Consider the following 24,213-nt stretch of genomic DNA (forward strand, 5'->3'; position numbering starts at 1 on the left):
AATGCGGCTCTGTAGTAGTAAGCAGATAACCGTGCTCAATACTGTCTCGGCACCTTGTAGCAGGGCCCTTTTGGCTGAGGCCCAAGTGTGTAAGGCCAAGGATACGCAGCTGAAGCTTTTCTGAACGTCTGAGGTCTGTTCGAGTCTAGCTGAGCCACAAACACGGGTTTGTATGTGGTGCAGGAAACCATGATGCAAAACGTGTAGGCCTCAATACAGATTTGTCGTTTCTCTCATGGGGAACTGAATGATGACAGGCCACGTTATAGCATAAGTAACATGACAGGAAAGGCCATGGAGGGGAAATGCATAGGTTACATGCATGCGCACATAGGCGTTGGGGGGCACATGGGGACATATAGGCCTCATAGATTTTTATTTTCCACATTCCCTCCTTGTACCCTAGTGAACCCCCTATGTAACGTCTATTTTCATGAGACAGTCGATCTGTTCTTGTAGCATTATTTTTTCCATTTTCAATGCTTTGTAAATGGGGATGTGGAACACATGCAGTAGCACACAGGCCACAAATAAAGTAGGTGTGTCGTGATGCTCTGAAATAGGACTTTCCTTTGTCTTTGAATACTATTATAGTATCACACTCACTGTGCCCCAAATGTACTGAGCCTTCTTTTCTGACACACAAGTTCCCTTTTACTGGCAGGACTGTAATTGAAGGCGGACCTGACATGTGTTGGGGCTTTACGTTCAACACTATGAAATCGAGGGTCGCATTTCCTTGCAGATACTCTTCATTTTCTAGATCTGTACCTTTCATTTGGGGAAGTCCCTCTTCATCTGGGAAACATGCTTTGTTCATGACTTTATTCAAGTTACCCCATACCCACTCGCCCCTACACTCCTTGTCTTGACATTCTTTGGCATCACCGTTGATGGATGTCATTAAGGCAAACCATGCTCCGCAAGAACCATTATGGGAAAACGGAAAAGGAAAAAGAGGCAAGACTCCCTTTACCTTCTGATACGGGGGAAGTCGGCCACAGACCCAGCAGTCTGTAGCATTGCTAACCTGATGTGAATGGTGCAGCATCTGAATAAAGGTATTGCTGCGTAAGGCAAGTCGATATGATAGCTCATAGGATGGCAGATCACTAAATGTGTGCTTTATGGTATCATTAGTGGAGGAGTATAAGAGTGAGGCAATAGGAGGAAAAATAGCATGTAGTATTAAGCTGATACATATTATCGTGATGCACAGAAGAGATAGAAAAATTACAGTCACTATACATCTACCACGTAATATTTTACAGTATTTGTTTTTTATCAATGTTATTGTCCAAGATCTTATGCAAGCCAGAATACATGTTCAACCGCTTCACCACCTAGTGGACTTAATTGATCAAACGGGTTCCGACTTTTTAGATCTAAGTTTAGCTTTGTGGAAACTTCTGGGGAGTCTCCTCTAGAAAATGGTGTTCAAAGTCTTTCCTTTGTAAAAGAGTGGTGAAGGTGCAACCATCCTTTCCGCCCTTTGACTTTAACGGCCGTCCCCGTGGTCCAGAGCACTGACTTTGGCGCCTTCCATCCAGGAGCGATGGAGTATTCTTTGACCTGGGTGTTGTCAGGGAAGGCGGCAGCAACCTGCGAACAACAAGAGAGTAGTGCAGACATCAAGGAAGCCAGGTAATCTGTCAGCATGTTACTATCAACATCAGTAATCTTTTAGGCATTGGAGTGCCCCACATATTTGGTGGTCTACCAAAGACCACTTCATAGGGAGATAAGCCTGTTCTAGAATGAGCTACCATTCGCATGTAAAAGAGAACCATATATTCTGTAAGCTGTCTAGCATTGCTTTCTCTCCTAAGTGTGCAGGACTATGTGCGGTATTTATGATTATTTGTACCATTGAATCAGGAAGAAACCATGTGGATTTGCCCTTTGTCATCCAACCCTGATCAGTCAGTACCCCTCCTTGTTCCGATCATTTCTTTAATTCGTCTACAGTAGCATGTGTCTGTATGTCTTGTACATCCTTGAAGGATCCCTAACTGTCATGGCTTTGGACACTTATTGAACCTGTAACTTTGTCATGTCTAGTGGGGTCTGAGCTGTCTGTTTAGCAGTTCGGTCTGCCAGATCATTGCCTTGGGAAATGGGATCTGTGGCTCTAGTATGTGCTTTACATTTTAGGATAGCTATGGCTGTTAGTAAATGTATCGCTTCCAGAAGGGCTTGAATATGGGGGCCATGCTGTATCTTGGCCCCATGAGAGGTCAAGAAACCTCTTTCTCGCCAGAGAATCGGTGTAAATGTTTACTCTCAGGTGCTTAGCTCTTATGCACGCTTGTGTCAGGGTGATGAGCTCTGCTGCTTGTGCTGACAATATGTCTATTCTTTTAGTCTCTATTATTACAGTATCAGTAGTCACTGCATATGCTGCCACTAATTCTCCCGCCCCTGTCCTCATGCATGAGCCGTCAACTTATAGTGTTAGGTCGGGGTCTGGGAGTGCAACGTCTGTCAAGTCTTGTCTTGGTTTAGTCATGGTATGTATTACTTCAACACAGTCGTGTGGTGAAACGCTTTCTGTACTGGAGGGCAAAAGGGTAGCAGGATTCAGTATGTTGCATCGTCTGATCTCTATGTGTGGTTGAAATAACGTTGGCTCATAGCCTGTCAGTCTAGCTACAGTCAGGTGTTGTGTTTGTGTCCGGTTCAAGAGAACCTCTACTGCGTGTGGTACTTGTACTGTCAGAGGGTGGCCCAGCACTATCGAGTCACTTTGTCTTATGGCTAAGGCCGTTGCTGCAACTGATTTTAGGCACGCAGGCAAAGCCTGTGCTACTGGGTCTAATGTACTAGAAAAATAAGCACAGGGCTCGTGTTTTCCTGCATGATCTTGTGTTAGGACAGATAGTGCTGTTCCATCCCGCTCTGTCACAAAAAGCATAAATGATTTGTTGTAATCAGGGTTTGCTAAAACTGGTGCTTGACATAAAGCTCTCTTTAATTCTTCAAATGCCACAGTGTGTTCTTGTGTCCAAGGGAGGACTTTAGTAGAAGCTGTATTAGGGGCTTGGACTAATTCCCCTGAAAGATCACAATAAAACATGAGAAAAAGGGGAAAGCACCATACCTATTTCCTCTGCTTAATTTCTAAGGGGGCTAATTACTAAGGGGCTTAATTTCTTAAGGGGCTAGCGGGAAGCGAACCGCCTCAGGGGCCAGCAGAAAGCCAATATTCTCCTCCTTCCCCCCCTTTTTGACAGGAGGAAATCTGAAACAGATTTCACTGCTGTCAAACACTATCAAACCCTGTGTCTTGTCAACACTATTAATCCCTGTGTGTAGCTACTGGGCGTAAGCAAAATTATAGGAGATACACAGCGTATTTGAAACGGCGAGAAATCCTTCAAATTAATGTACAAACCTCATTGTGTTAGCTCATAAGCTGGCCAAATGACATCTCATATGCAAATGTCCCTATTACATGAACCTACACCAACCTGAAGTCAATATTAATGCTAGGAGGCCCTAATAGGAATGCTAAATTACCTAAATATTCGGAAAACCAAGTTTAAGAACAGTTGTTAATGTTGATAATTAATAATTCATCTGCTAAAGAAATCAGTCATTTTGCAATAATTTCCACCTATACAATAAACAGCCTAATTTAAAAACAAGTCAACTTTTGGGGCCACCACTTACAAGAATGAGCTTACTAAAGCAAACTTTAAAAAGGAAATCCTGTCAGATATTTTCTCATTACCCTAAATACCGAGCCTCATTTGTCACTCTGGGGTGGCAGTCCTTATTTAAAACAGGCCTTTCAAGAGGTAAGATGCGAGTGCACAGATCATAATGGTTCCTTAATGTCCAATCTGGAAACATATGACCGAGGCTGCCTGTCTATAAGAGAAAGGCAGTCATGTGATACATATTTTAGTCTTGCATAACTATTTTCTTCTTTTATTCATCTCCAATACCAATTAGACATACACTGATAACGTGTTGTCCGCTATTTTGACAGCATGATAAAGGTAATATCATGTCTGTGAAATTTAGTAATTGTGAACAAGTTCCAGCCAAGCGCAGCGCAAAGATATACGTCGTCACGTCCATCTCTGTAACGCCCAGGAGAACTTGTATTAATGCCAAACATACTGGTCAATACAACACAAAAACAAAACATATATAAAATACATATGCCAAGCCATCAGTATACCAAGCACAGAAAGCATAGACAATTACACTAACATATATAAATGAGCAGCGATGCGCAATTATAGTACCTACAGCTCAGAGGCGAACATCCTGGCCTGCTTAATTTGTCAGGCTTATAATCAATAACTGATTTACCTGCCCTATACACCCCCATCTGAAATCACCGTGTCAAGTCTGACACACAGAATCAGCAAGAATAATCAAAAACGAAGAACACACGAACCTGTTGTTTTTTTTTTTTTTTATAAAAATGAGCTATGCATCTATGTACACAATGTACCCTCATGTCCTAGTCGAAGATGCATCTCCCATCTTTCCTCACAGACCCGTAACCACTGGATCATTTATCCAATGCAACTGGTGGCTGCTTGTGGCCACAATTCAAAAATGTCTGAATTTGAAAATCGTTTTTATATAGGCACATAGCCCTTAAAATTCCAAGCAAGAGCAACATTTTACTTTCTGGCCAGAAGCAATATAACATTTGCTAAAAAATAAAACAAATCTTCTCCATAGACATTTCCCCGGGGCACTGGTTTAGCACAGAATAGACCAAGGGAATCTTTCTCGACTTACATTTCTCAGCTGCCCTGTCTTATCAGAGAAGCTAAAAATAGCCCCTCAGCGCGGCCTGAGCCTGGGCTGCCAGCCATCTTTTTTGTTTTTCCTACTCCTGGCCCCCAAGGCTCTCCGGCTGCAGGCATTACACAGATGCGATGTCAGAGAAGCTTTCTAAGCAGTGTCTCTGTTCCGCTCCTCTCACCGGCCCCCACCTACACTGGCTACAAGGTCAGAATCTGTCTCCGATTTCTGTATCACATTCTGCTCTACACAGCCCCCACCTTCTCCTCACTCTGAAGCTGTCAAAGACAAAAAGACTACTCAATTCCATAAAAACTGCAATAATTCGCCCAATTGAAAAATTATTTTTATATACAATTTGCTCTCAGGGGGTCATAATCTTACCGTCTTGACCCAGCACATTGGCTCACTGGACCACCAAGAACACAAACCTGTATTCTTGAACAATTTGCAAATTCGAAATACCCACAATTCTTTTTCTCAAGCTAAACCCTTAATGGATCACTAATTATTTTTCGTTAACACTTCGTACATTAGGGGTGTCATCAAATCACAGGTGGTGCTCTTTCTCTAGCTACACCCCTCTCAATTCCCTTTTAACAACGTAAACAATCGTTGGACCATGTAAACACCAGCCATGCGCCGATCTTTTGGCGGGAGGCTCAAGAACACTTGAGCTACTATATCATTATCATATGTATCGGGGTACTTGCGGTGGCACTCTAACTGGTCTTTCTACTGGGGCCACTCTTGCTAGGTCCTCTGAAAGGACGGGATAAATACCAGCAACTTCAGTATTTCTTTCTCTGTCAGCCTGCGCTCATTTTACCTGCTCCACTTCCTCCTGTAACATCTTTTCCTTGGCTTTTCCAGACTCCTGTCTACTTCTCTCTGCTTCGTGAAACACTTACTCCGCCCCTCTATGTGACTCCTTACGTTTTCTCGGGCTTTGTCTGAATCCTCCCTACTTTTCTCTTCTTTTCTGAGCGCTTTCTCTGTGCGTCTATGCTATTCTTTACGCCATAATTCAATGGCATCTTTCTGTGACTGTCTGGCTTTCTTTTTCCATAATTCTTCTTCTACTCTCATGATGCAATCTGCATCCCATGTCCCAACTGCGGGCCACCTCTGACTTTCGGCTAGATCCTTGGTGTAGTCCACCCATAAATCAAGAAATAATACGGCATCTAGGCCATGCTTATGGTACATAAAGTACCCTGGAGTGTCCCTAGGTGGAATGGGAACAGCTTCCTCGAGTACCCCTTTTCTAGTTTTGATCTGTCTTAATTTTGAAAAGAACGGCATCTTTAAACTTTGCTACTTGATTTTGAACACAATAAATTACAATAAACACAATAATGAACACTCATTCATACCACAATTTTTAAAACATATTAAAACATTTAACATTTAACATTTAACGAACGATGATAACTAATAGGAAACTAGTTACTGACATAATACTAACACTAGAGAATACTGAATTATATGCAAGACATACTAGATATACTGCTAAACAGTACAGATACACTGCTGAAACAGTGCAGACCGGATTTGTGTACCCAAACCCGTCTTGACCGGCACAACCTAATGTGCACGTCTAACTGCCTCCCCAGCAACGGTACTCTCCGGGTAGCACGGAACGGAAGGCCTCGGAACTGAACTGGACTAGACCAAACTGGACTGGACTGGACTCGACTCGTGACTTGGATACTTCGGAACTTCGGAATCTGGTGGGCCTCTGTATACCTCGGACACAGCTCTCTCGCAGGTGGGCTCTGGGTAGGACAATCTGCGTTCCTCACCGCCTCGTATGGATGCCTGGTCGCAGTCTGTCCCCTTCGTTGGCCTGAGGGAGTTGGCGGGAAGACCCGCGACGTGCGCGCTTGAAGTCCGTCACGGCTATGGAAGGGGGCAAAACTGGACCTTCATCTCCGGCGTGTGGGGAAAGAGATGTCCCTGTTCGGGCGCCATTATGTGGTAAATAAAATATTACGCTCTCAGAATTTTAAAATATAAATAAGATCATGCATAAAGCAAGAGACTGAGTCTGTGGTATCAGGTTCATAAAGGGCTTTATTCCAATAACTCGAGTCAAAGGGAGAATATTACCATCACCAAAAAGGATCTGGAAAGGGACTCAAAAGTATTCTCAATATTCTCAAAACATTATTCACAGAGTACAGTATATATACATCGGAAACGAAAAGAGCAAAAGAGAGTGAGATAAGAGCATGTGGGCGTGTAAGAGGGTGTGAAGGTGGGCGTCCATGTGGGCGTCCACTTGATGATAATGGGTAATTTGTCATAGTGTGGGTGGATACCTGGAGGGGGTTGCGTGATCTGCTGGAATTGTACTGGAACTTTGCCTTACTTGTGCTCAACTCGAGCATGACGTGTAACTGACGTGGGTTGCTATGCAACCTGGAAGTCTGGAAGTGAGGCCTTCAGTGAGTGAGGCCTTCAGTGTCAGGACGACCAGCACATCTTGTTATTTTCTGATATCTGATGTCTGGAGCAGGGACTGATTTGTGACATAGGTTGCTCATCACCAAGAGCCGATGTGGCATCTATTTCTTCATTTACTTCATTTACTGCAGAGGCCTTACATGGGAGCTATGGGCTTTTTACTGACGTGAGCTTTGCAATCTCACAAAGAGAGACAGAAAGGCTAGGCTTTCTCCTTTGCTGATCCCTCCTTCTCCAGGCAGGAATGCGGCTCTGTAGTAGTAAGCAGATAACCGTGCTCAATACTGTCTCGGCACCTTGTAGCAGGGCCCTTTTGGCTGAGGCCCAAGTGTGTAAGGCCAAGGATACGCAGCTGAAGCTTTTCTGAACGTCTGAGGTCTGTTCGAGTCTAGCTGAGCCACAAACACGGGTTTGTATGTGGTGCAGGAAACCATGATGCAAAACGTGTAGGCCTCAATACAGATTTGTCGTTTCTCTCATGGGGAACTGAATGATGACAGGCCACGTTATAGCATAAGTAACATGACAGGAAAGGCCATGGAGGGGAAATGCATAGGTTACATGCATGCGCACATAGGCGTTGGGGGGCACATGGGGACATATAGGCCTCATAGATTTTTATTTTCCACAGGAGGGGGAGTCGGAGGTTGTATCGTCCCTGGCGCCGCCACAGGGGTTGCTGGGCAACCTTCGCCTCCTTCTGGGCCGCGGCCGGCGGAGGACTTCGGGCCCCTCCCCGGGCCCATCCCGTTCCCCCATGCAGGTGGTTGCCTCAGTGGGGTTTCGGGCCGGCGCCAACCCGGCGCAGCTCCGGGGTCAGAGCGGCTCCAGCTCTACTCTGGTCCCCGCTCCGGTCTCCGGTGCAGGGTGACTTGGAGGTCCCTTGCCCGTCGACGCCGGATGGCGCCGGTGTCCTACCTCAAGCGGCAGACTCCATGGCTTCGCAGAGGGGTTGTACGGCGGATTCGTCTTCGGACGCTCCTTCTTCTTCGGAGGCAGGCTGCATTTTGGTGTCGTCCTCCCCGGAGACTGGTCGCCATGTGGTGTCTTTTTCACCGGCGTCGAAGGGTTGCACCCCGCCCTTTCTGCGGCAAGGGTGTCTGTCGAAGCAGCGGCAGGACCCTCATTCTTCGGCACCTCCTGACTTCCAGGTCTGGCCCTTGCCCGCCCCGCTTGGCCTCGGGGACGGCCACCTTAGTTTGCAGTCGTCGCCCACAGAGGAGTTGCTTTCTCCACCGCGGGGCCCTACGGATGCGGGTGCGGCCTTCACTCACACAGTGTCCATGGCTGTGGGCATCCTACGCATGGGCGATCCGGTGGCTCACTTTCTGGTGGACCATCTGTTGGAGGTCCTCCACCCCGGCTCTGGTGGGAGGGAAATCTTGCTTCCCTTTGAAGGTTCGCTCCTTTCTGCCTTGACAGGGGCTTGGAGGCGTCCTGCCTCCGGGGACCCAGTGCCTCCGCATCTTCTACATCGGCACCTTCCGACAGCGCGTGACCCGGTGTGCCTGTCAGTTCACCCCTCCGCTGCCAGTCCCCTTTTGCGGACTGCTTTTCCCTCCCTACCACCCCTGTTGGCTCCGCCGTCCAGGTAAGCCCGCTGGCTGGACACTTGGGGACGCAACATTTTCACCTCGACCAGCGCAGCCCTGCGGGCCCTTAACACCTTGTGTGTGCTGGGTAGGGCCTCCTCCTGTTTGTGGGACTCGGCTGAGTCTCTGGGGTCTGCAGCATCCCAGGAGTCTGCTCAGGTGGATTTGCGGCACCATGCGTTGGATGGCCGGGAGCTGGCGACGTTTATTCTCCACTCCGCTCTAGACGTCTGAGGCGCTGGGCCGGGCCATGGCTTCCTCAGTCGCTCTCCATCGCCATGCTTGGCTTCGGGATGGCGTCTTCCCCGAAAACATTCAGGAGAGACTCCTTGATCTCCCATTTGATGGCAGTCTTTTGTTTCATGCCCCGGCCGACTCCGCCATCCAGAGGCTCTTAACAGGGCTCCGTCCTCCTCCTCCTCCGTCCCCTCCTCAGTGTCTTCTGAGTTAGGGTTGCCTTTAGGTCTTCTTAGGCCGGCGGTTATGGTTGTGGAGTGTGTTTTTCTGGCCGATTACGTCCTTCCTTGGAACTTTGGCATTGTTGGCTGCTGGACGGCCCCTTGTTGCTGTTGTTGTGTGTGAGTTCTGCAGGAGTTCTTACGCAGACTTGGCCCTGAGATCGGGCCTTCTGCTTTGCTTGGACTGCTGTCAAACCTGTTGCGGGGATGTTTTTTTCCCCGTGGTTGTTTTGTTTCTTCCTCTGCTGCGGAAGTTCTTCCAAAGAGGGTTCCCCTATATTGGGACTTCACGTGCCCTATGTGGGGCTATGGTAGCTGTCATATGGCTTATGCTCTGCTGGAGGGTTCTAGTCACCTTCTGGTTCCTGTTCCCCTTGGTGTTTCCATAGGTTGCTTTGCTCCTGAGGTCGTGTGCGTGGCCACTCGTGGTGGTGGTCCGGGCCTCTCCTTCTCTCCCTGCTTCCGTTCTGCGGTCTGGGATGTCCCTTACTAGGCATTGTCTAATTGGTCTCCCTGGGGCCTTGAGCTGTTCTTCTTGCTTCTGGCCTTGACTGCCAGCATTGTCCTGGCTGACAGGCTGCTCTCCATCTGGAGTGGGCTCTTCTTCTTCTCCCTAGTTTCCTTGGGCTCTCTAGGCTTATTCTTCTTCTTCTTCTTCCGTCTTCCTGTCTTGGCATTCGACGGAAGCGCTGCTGCCTTGTGGGCGAGTGCGGTGCTTCGGCCTCTCGGCCATTGCCCTTGGTTCCTCTGCTGTGGGTGTACGAGCCTCTTCAGCCTTCTTTCCCTCCTACATCCCCTTGGGGTCAGTGGGGTTCTGCTTGTGGGGGTTCTCTTAGCCTGGCAGGGGCGAGGTTCTACCTAGTCCACAGATCTGGTCCCCTACGGCTGGTGGGGTCCTTTCGCAGACCCTCCTTCCCCAGGGTTATTGCTAGGGTATCTATTCTGCGTGAAGGAATCTGCGGAAAGTAGTCTCTATCAGATGTACAAGTTACTTACCTTCAGTAACAATGTATCTGGTAGAGACGATTCTAGCCGCAGATTCCTTCACGGCCCGCCCTTCCTCCCCTATTCTGCGAGGACCCTTGGGTTGGTACTCACCTCCCGATGGGGGGGCTTTGTTTCCTGTGAGTGCCTTCCTTGTTCTTGTCGGGTGGGTCCAGCTGGGGGCGTTTCCTTCCTACCTTGATTCTTTGGAGGATGGGGTTTCAGGGCGCTGGTGCCCTGCTGCTCTGGCTACTCCAGGTTTGGGGGGGGATTGCTCTATCCTTGTCCTCCCCTCCCTCCCTTCCATTGCTGTCCTCTGGTTTGAGGATCCTCTGGCCATGTCTTGCCCTTGTCCTTGGGTGGTTGCCTTCTAGGTTGGGGTGGCTTGGTGGTTGGTTGTCCCTGTCTGTCTTGGGACTGGTCCCCTTCCTCGCTCAGGTTGAGGGGGGTGGGCTTCCTCTGTGTGCCATGACTTATGTCTGTTCTTCTCTTCGGGGCACAGGGATGGGAGGCTGTCTGTGTGGGCAGGGTGGCTGCGCAGGTTTCTGCTTGTTCTTCTTTCTCCTTTCCCTGCCCTTGGGGTCTGCGGTGTTGGCACTACCCTGGTGGTGTTGTTACTCACCGTTTCTTTCCAACTTTTCTACTCTTCGCACACTATTCCCATGCTCCCACAGTTTTTTATCTGGTGATTCCGCGTTGTGGTGCGGAAAAGTTCTCTGAAGAAAACTGACGTAGGCGCGCCGGGGCGGGTCTTATGTGACCTCGCTGACGTCACGTACGCGGACGACGCGTGGGCGGAGTTGCGTGATGTCACCCCGCCCCCGGCGCGCAGGGATGCTGTGACAAAAGTTTCTGGATCCAGTCTCATGCCTGGGGATAATTCTACGTGAAGGAATCTGCGGCTAGAATCATCTCTACCAGATACATTGTTACCGAAGGTAAGTAACTTGTATGATAATTACATTGATGCTACTATGAAAGCACACTATTCACACTTCTCTGGCACATTGTGTCCCTCCATAGAACCTCCCCTGCCCCTTTTCAGTGAAATCCTTCCTGTGCATTGCCATAGATTAGTGCGCTTGAAATGAAGCGCAACAGAAGGCCGTTGAATCTATTTCCCTTTGTGAGCCAATGATGTCGTATTAAAGGAAAAAAGAGAACAAACTCTCAACTGACATTTGTTGCCAAATTATTGCATAGTGTTGGTGGTGCGAACACACCCGCTGGTATGTTGAAGTAGTACAAGTAGATCACCAAGCATATTTAGAGGCTTGTCATGATTTAATGAATGCACAAGCTCCTAGGTAAGAAGGAGGAACCAGAAGAGAGCTGCGTGATCCAACTGTCGTATGTAAACTCACAAGCAAGAAAATGACCAGTGCTCTCTGACAACATATCGAACACACGTAAATATTCTAAATCCCATTGCCAAACAGAGCCATAACAAAAACATACATCACAACCATAATATAGAAAAATAAATGCATACAAAAATACAGGCCAAATACAACCCTATCTAGAAGCCATCCTCGATTCGGAGAGGGTTAGCCTACCTCAATGCTGCCTGGATTCAATCCTTTCAGATGCTCATTCTTCTGTTCCAGGCTCAACAGCAAATAACAGCGAGGTCTGTCATGCATCTCGTCTGTAAAATGGCTTCATTCATAGCCATCTCATGCCAGACTCAACATGCGTCCATCGCAAGAGTGCTTAGCACACCAATGGTCTCAAGCGGAGGGTCAATTGAAGGACTAGTGTTGGTCAGCCATCAAGCCTGCCACTCTCTGCAGTGGTGGAACACCAACAATCTCATAAAAGGACCGCCTTTCTTGACCCCAGTTCCACAGAGGGCCATAACAACGGACCCTCAAGGGCTGGTGAGTGCATCTCACTGTCAAGGGACGCTAGATGCTCAGCCAGAGACCGCTCCATATCAATAACTTTGAGTTTTTTGCTGTACTTCTAGCGCTCAGCCTTTCTTCCCCATCTGATTGTCATGATCAAAACAGACAACATAGCTTCCAAGTACTATCTCCAAAAGCAGGGAGGCTCCAGGACCCCTCAGATCTCTCACCTAGCCCAGACCATTTGAAAATGGGCTCTCCGGACAACATTCATCTGTTAGTGGAGTACCTGGCTGGAGCGGACAAAAACTTTGCAGATCTCCCCAGCAGAAGACGACAACAAGTCCACGAATGGGAGCTCCACCAGCAAGTCCTCCTCCCATACCTCCAGCATTGGGGGTCACACAGAAATACACCTTTTTACCACAGCAGAAAACATTAAATGCCCAAACCTCACCTCCAGGTTCCCACAGTCCGAAGGCAACTCACTATGGATGAGTTTGTCAGGGATAGTTGCTTACACTTTTCCACCTCTCCCCCTACTTCTGTTTGTGGTTTGCATACTTCGGCAGACATCTCTCACCCTCATCCTGGTAGCTCCTACATGGGTATGACAACCATGGTTTACCACACTCCTACAACTCTCAGTAGTCCCCCACAAGGTACTGCCAAACAGGCACTCCTGGTGCCGTAACCTTGAGATCTGACTCCTGAAGTCCTAAAATTGGGTTATTTTACCACAATCCTGTATGGACATCCTTAAGGAAGCAGGTAAACCAACTACTTGTGCTTGTTATGCTGCAAAGTGGAAAAGATTTGTCCACTACTCTCATTCCAAACAAACTGATCTTTTAATATCCAATTTACAAGACATTGTTATCTCTTCCATTACATTCTACTGGTCTAGCTTCTAAATTTATAAGGCCACACCTAGCGGCAGTGGCCACTTGTCTTCAAAACAGATAACACACCTCTCTATTCACAATTCCTGTCATTCAAGCCTTCTTAGAAGGTCTTACAAGAGTTATTCCTCCCAGATTGCCAACTGACCCTACTTAAATCCTAATATTGTACTAACAAGATTACTGTGCACTCCATTTGAGCCCCTCCAGTTTTTATTCTGGAAAGTATAACGTTTTAGTAGCTAGCACTTCACTTAGATGTATCAGTGAACTTTAGGCAGTAACTTTGGAAGAACCCTTCTTCCCAATACATAGAGATAGAGTGGTACAACGTGCTAACCATATATTTCTCCTAAAGGTGGTGTCTCAATTCCTCCTTCATCAATCTATCAAATCGCTAGTATTTTTCACCCAACCTGAATCAGTTGTGGAAAAGGGCTGTGCACACCCTACATGTAAAATGAGCCCTTATGTATTAAATTGATAGAACGAAGTCATTTAGGAAAACACACCAACTGTTTTTTGCAAAATCGCTCAAAGGAAAGGGCATTTCCAAATCATGCATTGCACGTTGGATTGCCAAATGCATTCAAACATACTATGTTAAAGCTAAAAGAACTTTACCTATTCCTCCTATAGCTGAAATCAGCAGCGGCTCCTCCGCAGTGGCGGATGAGCGTCGCCCCACTGGCTCAGAGCCAGCAGCTGAAAAAGAAAACAATATTTTACTATTGTTTTATTTTTCAGCTGCTGGCTGAGCCAGCGTGTGCAGGGAGTGGCGAGGCCAGGCCTGGGAGGGGAGAGGAGGAGGAGGAGTAGTAGTAGATGTGCAATTTTAAGTGCGCATGTCTGATTGGCTGGCGTCTTAGGCTGGCCAAACTGACATACGCACTTGGGTTTCTCCAACCCAGCCATATTGCACAGTCGAGTTGGAGAAACACCACAGACTTCCTTTGCCTGAGCGAGCATTAATCCAGCCCGCTCAGGCCAATCCCCATGCTGCTCTCATGCTTGAGAGTAGCACGGAATTGGATTGGGAGTCCGTGATGCTGTCCCTGGAACTGCTGGGACCATATACTGGCAGCAGAGGAGCGCGAGGGTCTGGCAGCACAAGGTAAGTTTTTTTTGTTATTATTATTAAACACCCCCACCCACCCTGCTGCGCACTTCCGACCGGCCCACTCTAGCCCTCCCATCGCCCCCTTCTCCAGCCCCGCCGGTATTTATCTGTGTTGGTTGCCACTGGCTGAAATATCGGTCTACATGGTCTACACCACATATATTTACTTAACATTACTGTGTGGATGTGCTGGCCCGGCAACAAGTCAATGCTGTATAAGCAGTTCTACAGACACTATTTCAAACAATTGTAATCCCCACAGGTTAGCCATCCATTATTAAGGAGGACTGTTTTTCAGTCTGTGCTCAGCATATTGATGTACAGCCATACATACCTGGAGCAGAAAATGTTACTTACTTAGTAAACATCTGTTCATGGCATTGTACAACATGTAAAAAAAAAATTTACAAAGTCAATAGATCTTAGATAGGCAAAACCAATGCTTCTTTGGCCTGATACCATTACCAGCAAATAACTACCTTCAACCCAGACCCTACGTTGCCTGTCTTCAGCCGGCCTATGGTATGAATGGGAACAGTCACCTTCCATGATGCTAATTTCTAATGCTCCTGAAAATATTGGAACTGGTATTCCCTCTGCGTTTATGCCTAAATATTTGTAATAACAGTGCTACTTGCAACCTCCTGTGTTCGTACAATACACCTTAAGCAATAAGCATTGGATGAAATGATGACTTTACCCTACAAAATGTTTCTGATACCGAATCATATAAATGTCTTTAAACCATGTCGTATACTGAGTGCTGAGCATTCGTCAGAGGTACTTTGTGTTTAAGGCATGTGTGGCTGTAGATAGAGGTGCTGTGCATACGCCTGCCATCTACTGTTGGGTTTGGATGTGTGCAAGTAGTTTTTCTTCAAAGAATTCTTCTTAAGTCACACGGTAGTGTGACTCCACCTATTGCTTTCAATGTGCATGGTCATCGGCTTCATTTTTACATTAGTTTTTTTCGCCATTGGGTTCCGACGTGTGCCTCTGTGCTCTGGTCGCAGTAATCATTTTTGATTCTCTTGTGCCCTATTTCTCAGTTGGTTATGTTTAAGATCGCATTTGTCCCTTTCTCTCCTATTCGGTCGACGTTTCCAGTTGCCATTCGGGACAGTACGCTGGTCGACTCAGGCCCCCGTTGGGGCCTCGCTTTCCTTCCGTGTGGTCCGCTCTCACATGCCCTGCCTATGATAGAACAGATGCCCTTTCCAAACTGCCCTTAGTTGTGTGATATACCCCTGGGCCAGTCTCCACCAGGTCTGCAATCTCTGCCTCTCACCCAAGCAAGACAAGGCCTCTTGCGAGGGCCAGTCCTTTCAGTTTAATAAGACCCTTCGAGACCGCCGTGCCCATTGACTCAAGATGCAAAGCAGGAGCAGAGATGATAATCCAGACCTCCCCTGGACCTTGTGAGGGAACATCATCCTTCAGCCGCTGACAAGGAGTCTATCCTATCCAAAGGGAGTTCTGGCTCTGCCTTCGAGATTGAAGTCTTCCCTCCTCCTCAACAGGTCGAGAGTCAGCTTTCCCATCCCCTTGAGACAACTCCGAGCTTACATCCCACAAAGGGCATTCAGCCGCTCTGGATCCACAGAAGCAGGCCATGGTTGACACCGTCAGCCAGCTTTGGACACCACGCCCAGCTTCGGCTCAGCGCTGAAGAAAATCTTAGAACTGATGCCATCTGCACTGCCTGATCCTGGCTCAGCATCAACCCAACCGTCGGATCCGAAACCGTTGGCCTCGAAGCACAAGTTGGCGTCGGTGCCGAAACACTCACCTCCGGCCAGAAGACCTGCCCATAAACCAGTTGAGCCAGTCCACCAGAAGTTCCAGGAGCAGCTTGATGCCCAACAGAAGCCTCAGATGCTCAATCCTCAGTTATCTAAGACACAGCTCAGCTTTGAAGAAGCTCTGGAGCCCCCCGCCTCTTTTAAAGCAGAAAGAAGCAGAAAGAAGCAGAATAAAGCTACCCATCCTCTTCTGGACACCAGCCTGCCTCCACCCACTTACACTCCACCCAGACCCCCACCATCACCTTCCCCTCCTCCTTCCCCTTCCCCTTCCCCTCCTCCTTTTTTGCCTGACCCACTATCTTACACTCCACAGGGGTCACCACATTCTGACATGGGTGGACACGCTGTAAGGGGACACTTATAACGTACCCACACAGGGAGACCCTTGGGACTCCTATGATGTAGATCCGCCTGTGCCTCTACCCTGCCCAACTTTCCTGGCCAGATGACCCCTCCTCTTACCATGAGGTTCTGTGTAGAGCTGCAGCTTACCACAACGTGGAGATGCATAAGAGCTTGTTGAGGAAGATCTCCTCTTTGAGACTCTTTCTTCTGCACATCGCTCCATGCAGTATCTGCCTATGCTGAAGGGGTTGCTCAAGCCAGCCCTTGATATTTTCAAGGAGCTGTCAACGCCCGAGTTATTACCCCATGGGTTGATAAAAAATACACAGCCTCCTCTTCAGACCCTATCCTCAGTGGAGGCCATCTCCCACTGGATTTCCTAGCGGTTCATGCTGCTCATAAGAGGGCGAATGCTCAGGGCACTGGCGTTGCTTCTCCTCTGGCCAAAGAGAGTAAAGGGATAGATGCAGCTGGTAAACGAGTCACGGAACAGTCCACCAACCACCGGCGCATCGCTAATTCAATTGGCTTGCTCTCCAGATATGATTGGGCCCACTGGGATGAAATGGAGGAGCTCCTCCAACACCTCCCAGAAGATCACTGTAAAACGGGGCGTGAGTTGGTCATAGAAGGCAAACTGATTTCGAACACAACCATCAGGTGCACCCTAGATGCTGCTGACACTGCTGCTCAGGAGATTAACTCTAGTCTCCTCCTCTGCAGGCATGCCGGGCTACATGTCTCCAGCTTTAAGCCAGACATTCACTTGCATCTCCTCAACCTGCCCTTCAATGGGGAACTTTTCTTTGGGCCTCAGGTTGATGAGATGTTCGAGAAAAAATAAAAAGATTTGGAAATGGTAAAAGCCATGGGCGCCTTACAGATGCCTTCCTCTCTGTGGTCCTTTTGCCACTCCGCATAGTGCAGAGACTCCAATACAATGTCCCATGAAGCCTCTGCATCTTTCCAATGCCAGTCTGCCCAACCACCTGCCACCAGGGGCTACTTCAGGGGTGCCTATTGTGGAAGTAGTACCGAAGGTAGAGGCAATGGTAGCTTCCCCAAGGGAGCAACCCCAGCCAATGAAAGATTTGCATCTCCTTCATCCAGAACACATAACACCTGTTGGGAGACGGCTGCAGGTGTTCTTCCCTGTTTGGCAACATGTCACCTCAGTCCAGTGGGTTTTACAGATCATCCAGCAAGGTTACTGATTAGAGCTCACCTCCACACCGCCCAACATACCACCCCCAGACATGTCCTCTACCCAGAACATCAACTTTTGCTTCAGGAAGAAGTCCAAGTCGTCCTCCTCAAGGGGGCCAGAGAGCATGGGCAACAACACTTACAGGTTCAAGAGTGTATTCCCCCTACTTCCTCATTCCCAAAAAGGACATGTCCCTCTTGCTCATTCTGGACCTCAGACCCCTAAATGAGTATATCCTATTAGTACACTTCCACATGGTCATCCTTCAGGATGTCATACCTCTGTTACAGCAATCGACTTCACAGCAGCACTCAACCACAAAGACGCCCTCTACAACATTCCAATTCATCCAGCGCATTGGTGCTACCTCTGGTTTGTGGTAAGAGGCCAGCATTATCAGTTCAACGTGTAGCCCTTCGGGGTCACCACCTCACCCCGAGTTTTTTACAAAATGCCTTGCAGTAGTAGCAGAACACCTGCAAAAACAGGGCATCCATGCATTCCCCTACCTGGATGATTGGCTGATAAAGCTCGCAATACAACTAAAGTGCTGTGCACACACCCAAGCCATAATATACCTACTGCACAAACTAGGCTTCACCAACACTGAAAAAAATCTCATCTCCAACACTTTCAAATTCAACCCTATCTGGGAGCCATCCTCAATGCAGAGCCTGACTAGCCATATCCTTATTCAGCAAGACTCCAGTCTTTGCAGGCGTTGCTGCCTCTTTTTCAGCCAAATCAACGGGTCACAGTAAGGGCAGTCATGTGCCTACTAGGCATGATGGCCTTCCGCAGTGTCAAGATTGCACATGCATCCGCTGCAGTAATGCCTAATGTGTCAGTAGTCTCAAAAGGAGGGTCATTGGATAGATGTATAGTTGATCAGCCCCTGCACTCATCGCTGTCTGCAGTAGTGGAACACCAACAACTTATTCAGGGGCGGCCTTTTCTTGACCCAGTTCTACAGATTACCGTCACAACAGACACACCCCTCAGTGGATGAGGAATACACCTACAAGACCTGACCAGGGCTATTGGGTCTCCATCACAGGGATCTCCACATCAACTATCTGGAGCCTATAGCTGTCCATCTAGCCATCAAGGCCTTTCTTCCCCACATTTTGGGTCAGGTAGTCCTAGTACGGACAGACAATGTGACAGCCATGTATTACATCCATAAGCAGAGGGTCACCCACTACCCTCAGTTTTCTTTGTTAGCTCATTCCTTTTGGCACTGGGCGTTCCACCACATGATCCACATATTTGTGGAATACCTCCTGGGAGTGGACAACAACTGTTCCGACCTTCTCAGCAGGATATGGCAACAAGTCCTCTATTGGGAACTCCGCACGGCAGTCCTCTTTTGCTACTTCCGGTGACGGGGCTTCTGGATGTGGACCTCTTCACCACAGCAGAAAAAGCAAAATGCCCAAACTTCACCTCCGGATTTCCACACCCACAGTCCATGGGCAGTACACTGTGGATGAACTGGGCAAAGATATTTGCCTAAGCTTTTCCACCTTTCCCCCTCATTCTCATCTGCATTGCAAGCAGCCATCAGATACAGAGCAGTGTAACTGTGAGCTGCATCATGAGCCAATAGAGAGTGGCTAATTAAAATTGTTATCGGGTTGTTGCCAGATGGATTCCAAAGCAAACACAAGGAGATGATCGACGAAGCGCTGAAACTTTTCAAACACTCACCCCCTGGGTTGAATCCATCATAGTTCTTTAGCTCACTTCGCCACCCCAGTTCAGACACAGTAATATGCGAATCAGCCCAAACTGCCAAGCCAAGTCTTCTCTGGACCGGCAACAAGCATCCTGGGACCGGTTTCGGGATAACACCGCTCATCAGCCAGGCGAGCTTGAATCCAGTGGCAAAGCGAGCAAGGGACCCAAGTCTGGGCATAGACTGCCAACTTAGGGCAAACATAGCAAACACAAGGAGATGATGGACAGAGACACCCCCCCCCCCCCAGTCACAGATCAGGGTTGAATTCTTCATTGTATTTTAACTCACTAAGCCGTCCCAGTTCAGGGTCAGCTATATGCAAATTAGTCTTGACCCTGTTCCTCATGGGAACAGTCCAGCCCGAACTGAAGGAAGGTGCATCTCCAAAGGTAAATAAAGTATGAAATGTTCCATTGGCTCTACACAACAATTTGAAAGAAGATTTGGATAGGCTATCTGAGTGGCTTAGTCCCATTGTTTTAGCAACCAAACCCAATGGGGAATTAAGAATGTGTGTAGATTTGAGAGATTTGAATGACAACATTTGTGTGTGTCGGCATCAATTGTCTTGAATTAATTAAATGTTATTGTGTTTGGGATGCCAAATATGTCACCACACTGGACTTATCTAGTGCATATCACCAGGTCTGATTGATTACATGCTGACTCAAAACATCTTTTATCACACCAGAGGGGGCATATCGATTTGTACGCATGCCATTCGGCTTGGCTTCGGCAACTGCAGTTTTTAAGAGAATTATACAAAGTGTGCTGCACGGTTTATCAAATATATTGTTCTTTTAAGAATTCAATCTAATATGGGGTTGTAATAAGAAACAGCATGTTTCGGGTCGGGAGAGAGTGCTAGAGAAACTAGAAAGTTCTGGATTAACTGTTGGTAGTAACACCTGTAAATTTGAACAGGAAGTGGTAGAGTATTGGGGATATACATTGTCTTGGTCAGGTATTAATCCTGAGTTGAGATTGATTAAAGCCATTGAAAAAGCCCCTCTGCCCAAGAACAAGGAGCAATTGAGATCCTTTTTAGGATTAGCTGAATACTACTTCCAAGTTTGTAAGTCATGTTTCCAAAAAGGTGCATGTGATAAGGTCTTTGTTGGAAAAGGGTGTTATGTATGAGTGGTCTGATTTGTGTCAGAAAACATCTGATAATATAAAAGAGTCAAATGTGAGTGTGTTAAAACCTTTTAATCCCAATGATGAAACTATTATAGTGACAGATGCTAGTAGGAATGGACTGGGAGCGGTATTAATGAAAGTGGAGATGGGGCATGAAAGGATTATGTTATTTGTGTCACATACTCTCAAGGGTGTAGAGATCATCTACCACATAATTGTAAAGGAAGCATTGGCATGTTGATGGGGAGTCCAATATTTCAGAACATATTTGTGAGGGTCTCAATTTGAATTGCGGACTGATCATAGACAATTGATAGATTTATTTACCCCAAGAGGAGCTGGGAAAGCAGCTCATCGAATAGCCTTATGGTTTGATAGTTTGCAAGAGTACATGTTTACCATCAAGTGTGTACCAGGTTCTAAGAATATCAGTGCGGATTGTTGATCTCGATTATCATAATGTAACAATGAACCAGAAGATGATTGGATGGTAGCTGGTGTAGAGGAAGCTAGAAAAGGGGCCATTTGGGAGGGAGGAGGGAGAATGGAGAGATGCACTAAAAGAGGATGAAAACATTTAATTGATATTCAGCAGGTTATGAAATCATGAAGCTCTCAATGGTGAGAAAAGAGCTAGTTTGAGTGAATTTGTACCTGTGTTGTAGCAATTGTCAATTGTTAATGACATTTTCAGAAGTAGGGATAGATTGCTATACCTGGTTCATTGATGCTTTTACCTGAAGGACTTGGTGGTATATCTGCAATGAATAGAAAGGCATGTTGCAAATTGTGGTGACCTGGAATGGAAGAACAGAATGGTTTGTTTGTGATTGTGTACCTTGTGTGTGCAGTGACAAATCTCACATTGTGTCTGAGACATCCGTTGGACCGGTCACTTTTTTTTTTTTTTTTAACAGGGAGAAGCTAGAAATTGATATTTGTGAGCCATTCGACAGTCTCTGTCCAGAAAGTACGTTTGCCATTGTTATGGTGGACTATTTTTGCAAATGGCCCGAAGTTGCTTTTCTATAGGATGTTAAAACAACTACAGTCAATTCTTTTTGTGAAGAAATATTTAGAATAGAAGGGTGCCCAAGTGTTATTGTGTTTGATAATGGGCCTCTGTTTGTATCTGAGGAATTTGATTTTTTTCTTAAGAATTAAGGTATCGAACATTGCAAAACTGTGGTGTAGAATGCTAGTGAGAATTCTTTTAGTTGAACGATTCAATCAAGTGCTAGGAGAACTGATAAAGCTACCTTTGGGTAGAGGCTTAAATTGGAAAAGAGTGGTGAAGGACATGTTGTGGAATTATAGTGCAGCTACACATACTGCAATTCAGGAAACCCCATTTTTTGTTGAAATGGAGAATAGCTTGCACAGCTGCTGTTCCAGCTTGGATTGAAAGAACTTCACTTACGGTAAAAGATGAATGTGTGCTGGGTGACAAGATGAAGAGGTATCATGAAAAGTATGTGTGTAAACAGTGAGAATTTAAGAGAGAGTTGAATATTTTTTTTAAAGGGGAATTGGGTGAGAGTAAACAGTGGGGTCAATATAAGGAAGGGTAATTCCAGATGGTCAACTCCTAAATTGGTCACAGAAGCCAAGGGGAATGTGACTTGTGTGGGCGATGGCAAGTCGTGGAATGTAAGGAAAGTAACCTTGTGTCATGATGTAGACCGGGGAGCTTGGGGTGAAATTGTTAAGTCAAATGTTAGCATGGAAGCTCCCATGGGGGCCAAATGAGAACTCTGAATCAAGACCAGACCTTTGAAATTGAATGATTATCTGTGTGTCTGAAGTGTTCTGGTTTGGTGAATGTGTGCTAGTTCTTAGTATTGTGTAAAGTATATATTTAGTGTTCTATCCTTATTTATAGTTAGTTTGCTATGAATCTGTCATATTAGTAACTTAGTAGATCTTTTACTTATTGTATTTAGCCCGCAAGCAAGCAAATGTTGGTCAGACTGTACTGCCTACCCTTTTTCAAGCTTTTGCAACATCCACAAGGAAGCCACCGCTTAGGGAAGAACTGCTTTACAGTCTATGCACAGCATGTGTATCCACAGTCACACATACCTCGAACGTAAAATGTTATTTACACTATAAGAATCTGCTTGTGGCATGTAGTGCTGTAGATTGCCCATCCTCTTCTCTGGACACCGCTGGCTGTTTTCAGTTACCATTACTTTCTACTTCCCTTTTATGGTCATATCTTTATCTCTCTCTTTCCTGTGCCACTTTGCTCCATTCATCCTAACCCATTGTGCAGAAAAACAATCTAACAATAGAGCAGATGACCATGGTCATTGCAAGTAAGACGTGGAGTCCCACTACCTCCTGACATGAGAAGAATTATTTGAAGAAAATCAACTAGCACACATCCAAACCCAACACTATATAGCAGGACTATGTACAGCATGTGAATCTACAGCATTACATGCCACAAACAGATGCTTACAGGGTAAGTAACATTTTCCTTTTTGTGCGTAAATATGGTTTCTTCTATGTAGTAAAAAAAGTTTCAAACAGAAGGAAAATAATCTGCCCCCCTTGATGAATCCTCATATGGTGCCAGGTTTCAAAGTTTTTATAATTGAGTAAAATATTCCAGGGAAAACCTGGTAATCTGTTTCGTGGCATCATCTGGAAAACTTTGTGAATTACATTTTCTACAATCTGCATACGTATATTTGTATGAGTAATGCTCTTTCTCATTGGAAATCAAACTTTTGAGAAACACAAAAAAATGTTTGTACTAGAATCTAAGACTGTTCACGTGTGCAAGTGACACTTACATGAGCAAACAATTTTGAGAATTATGACCTGAATATTTTTCTGTATCCTTATTTTAGTGTCCATTAATGACAATATGTATTCTCATCCTAGGCTATTGGCTGTGTTTTGAGCTACTTGACTGATACAAAGAGGAAGCATACAACGATTCTCTGGGTAAATCTGCGTGAGGAGGTGGTGTTTGAATGCAATGAACAAATATACACACCCAGGGAACCTGGAAATCTGGAGCAACCCATTCTAGTGCCCGCATCATCCCCTGAACAATTAGAGGTGCGTAACTTTAGATTCAACACTAACCAACATAAATGCCCTAGAAGCTGTCAGGGTTAATTCAGATTATTTTCAAAATTTATTTTTTCTATGATTTTTTTTATGTTCTTATGGTTGCACTTTCCTTTAATGATTTAGTCTTGATAGTTATTTAAATAGCAGTCAACGACCATCCACATGATCCAATAGCAAAAGATAAAAGGACATGATGGAGATAAACATATTATCCCTATTCTCGGTCAATTTGCCTACGTGGTTAGAACATTGCCTCTGCATAAGTAAGCAATGAAGAGTTTGTTTTCCTTACCTTTCAAATCTGATAATACTTAAATATTAGAAACACAATTTAGGCAAGACTCAAGACAAGAATCGTGATGTCCTCTCAGATGGACCCAAATCTAATTTTGGCTCTAAAACGCGGAATTCGTTTTTCATATGTCAAAAGCATTTACTACAAACATCTCTGTTAAAGGTTTGTCAAATCTTTAAAAAAAAAAAAGGAAATTCTTTCAACTTTAGTGTCCAGTAGAGATACTCTACTAATTCAATGCGAAAGTCCTAAGATAGATTAGTAGTAATATTAAGCGTATCTATGTAGCGCCCATTCTGCCATTAGTATGGCCCGCAACACTAAAGCATATCACAACACCGCAATTATGCAGAGAGACCTACATCAGATGAGCAGGAATGGGTGATAAGGTCAGAGGTCGCATTTGAGTGGCTCTAGTGATGACACACGGTGGGGGCAGTGACAGATCATG

At 46.2% G+C, this 24,213-nt stretch overlaps 1 protein-coding gene across 4 annotated transcripts in view; it reads left to right on the top strand.

Moving 5' to 3' along the window:
• The window catches only part of PALD1 (phosphatase domain containing paladin 1), a 958,342-nt gene that overhangs the window by 618,697 nt on the left and 315,432 nt on the right, over positions 1–24,213 (top strand). For all 4 annotated transcript variants that reach the window (XM_085603872.1, XM_085603871.1, XM_085603874.1 and 1 more), the window contains one exon: positions 23,273–23,452. In XM_085603872.1, the coding sequence (XP_085459998.1) occupies positions 23,273–23,452 (180 nt within the window). The remainder of the gene's footprint in view (positions 1–23,272; positions 23,453–24,213) is intronic.

Source organism: Triturus cristatus, chromosome 1_2 (genome assembly GCF_964204655.1).
Source record: "Triturus cristatus chromosome 1_2, aTriCri1.1, whole genome shotgun sequence".
NCBI lineage: Eukaryota > Metazoa > Chordata > Amphibia > Caudata > Salamandridae > Triturus > Triturus cristatus.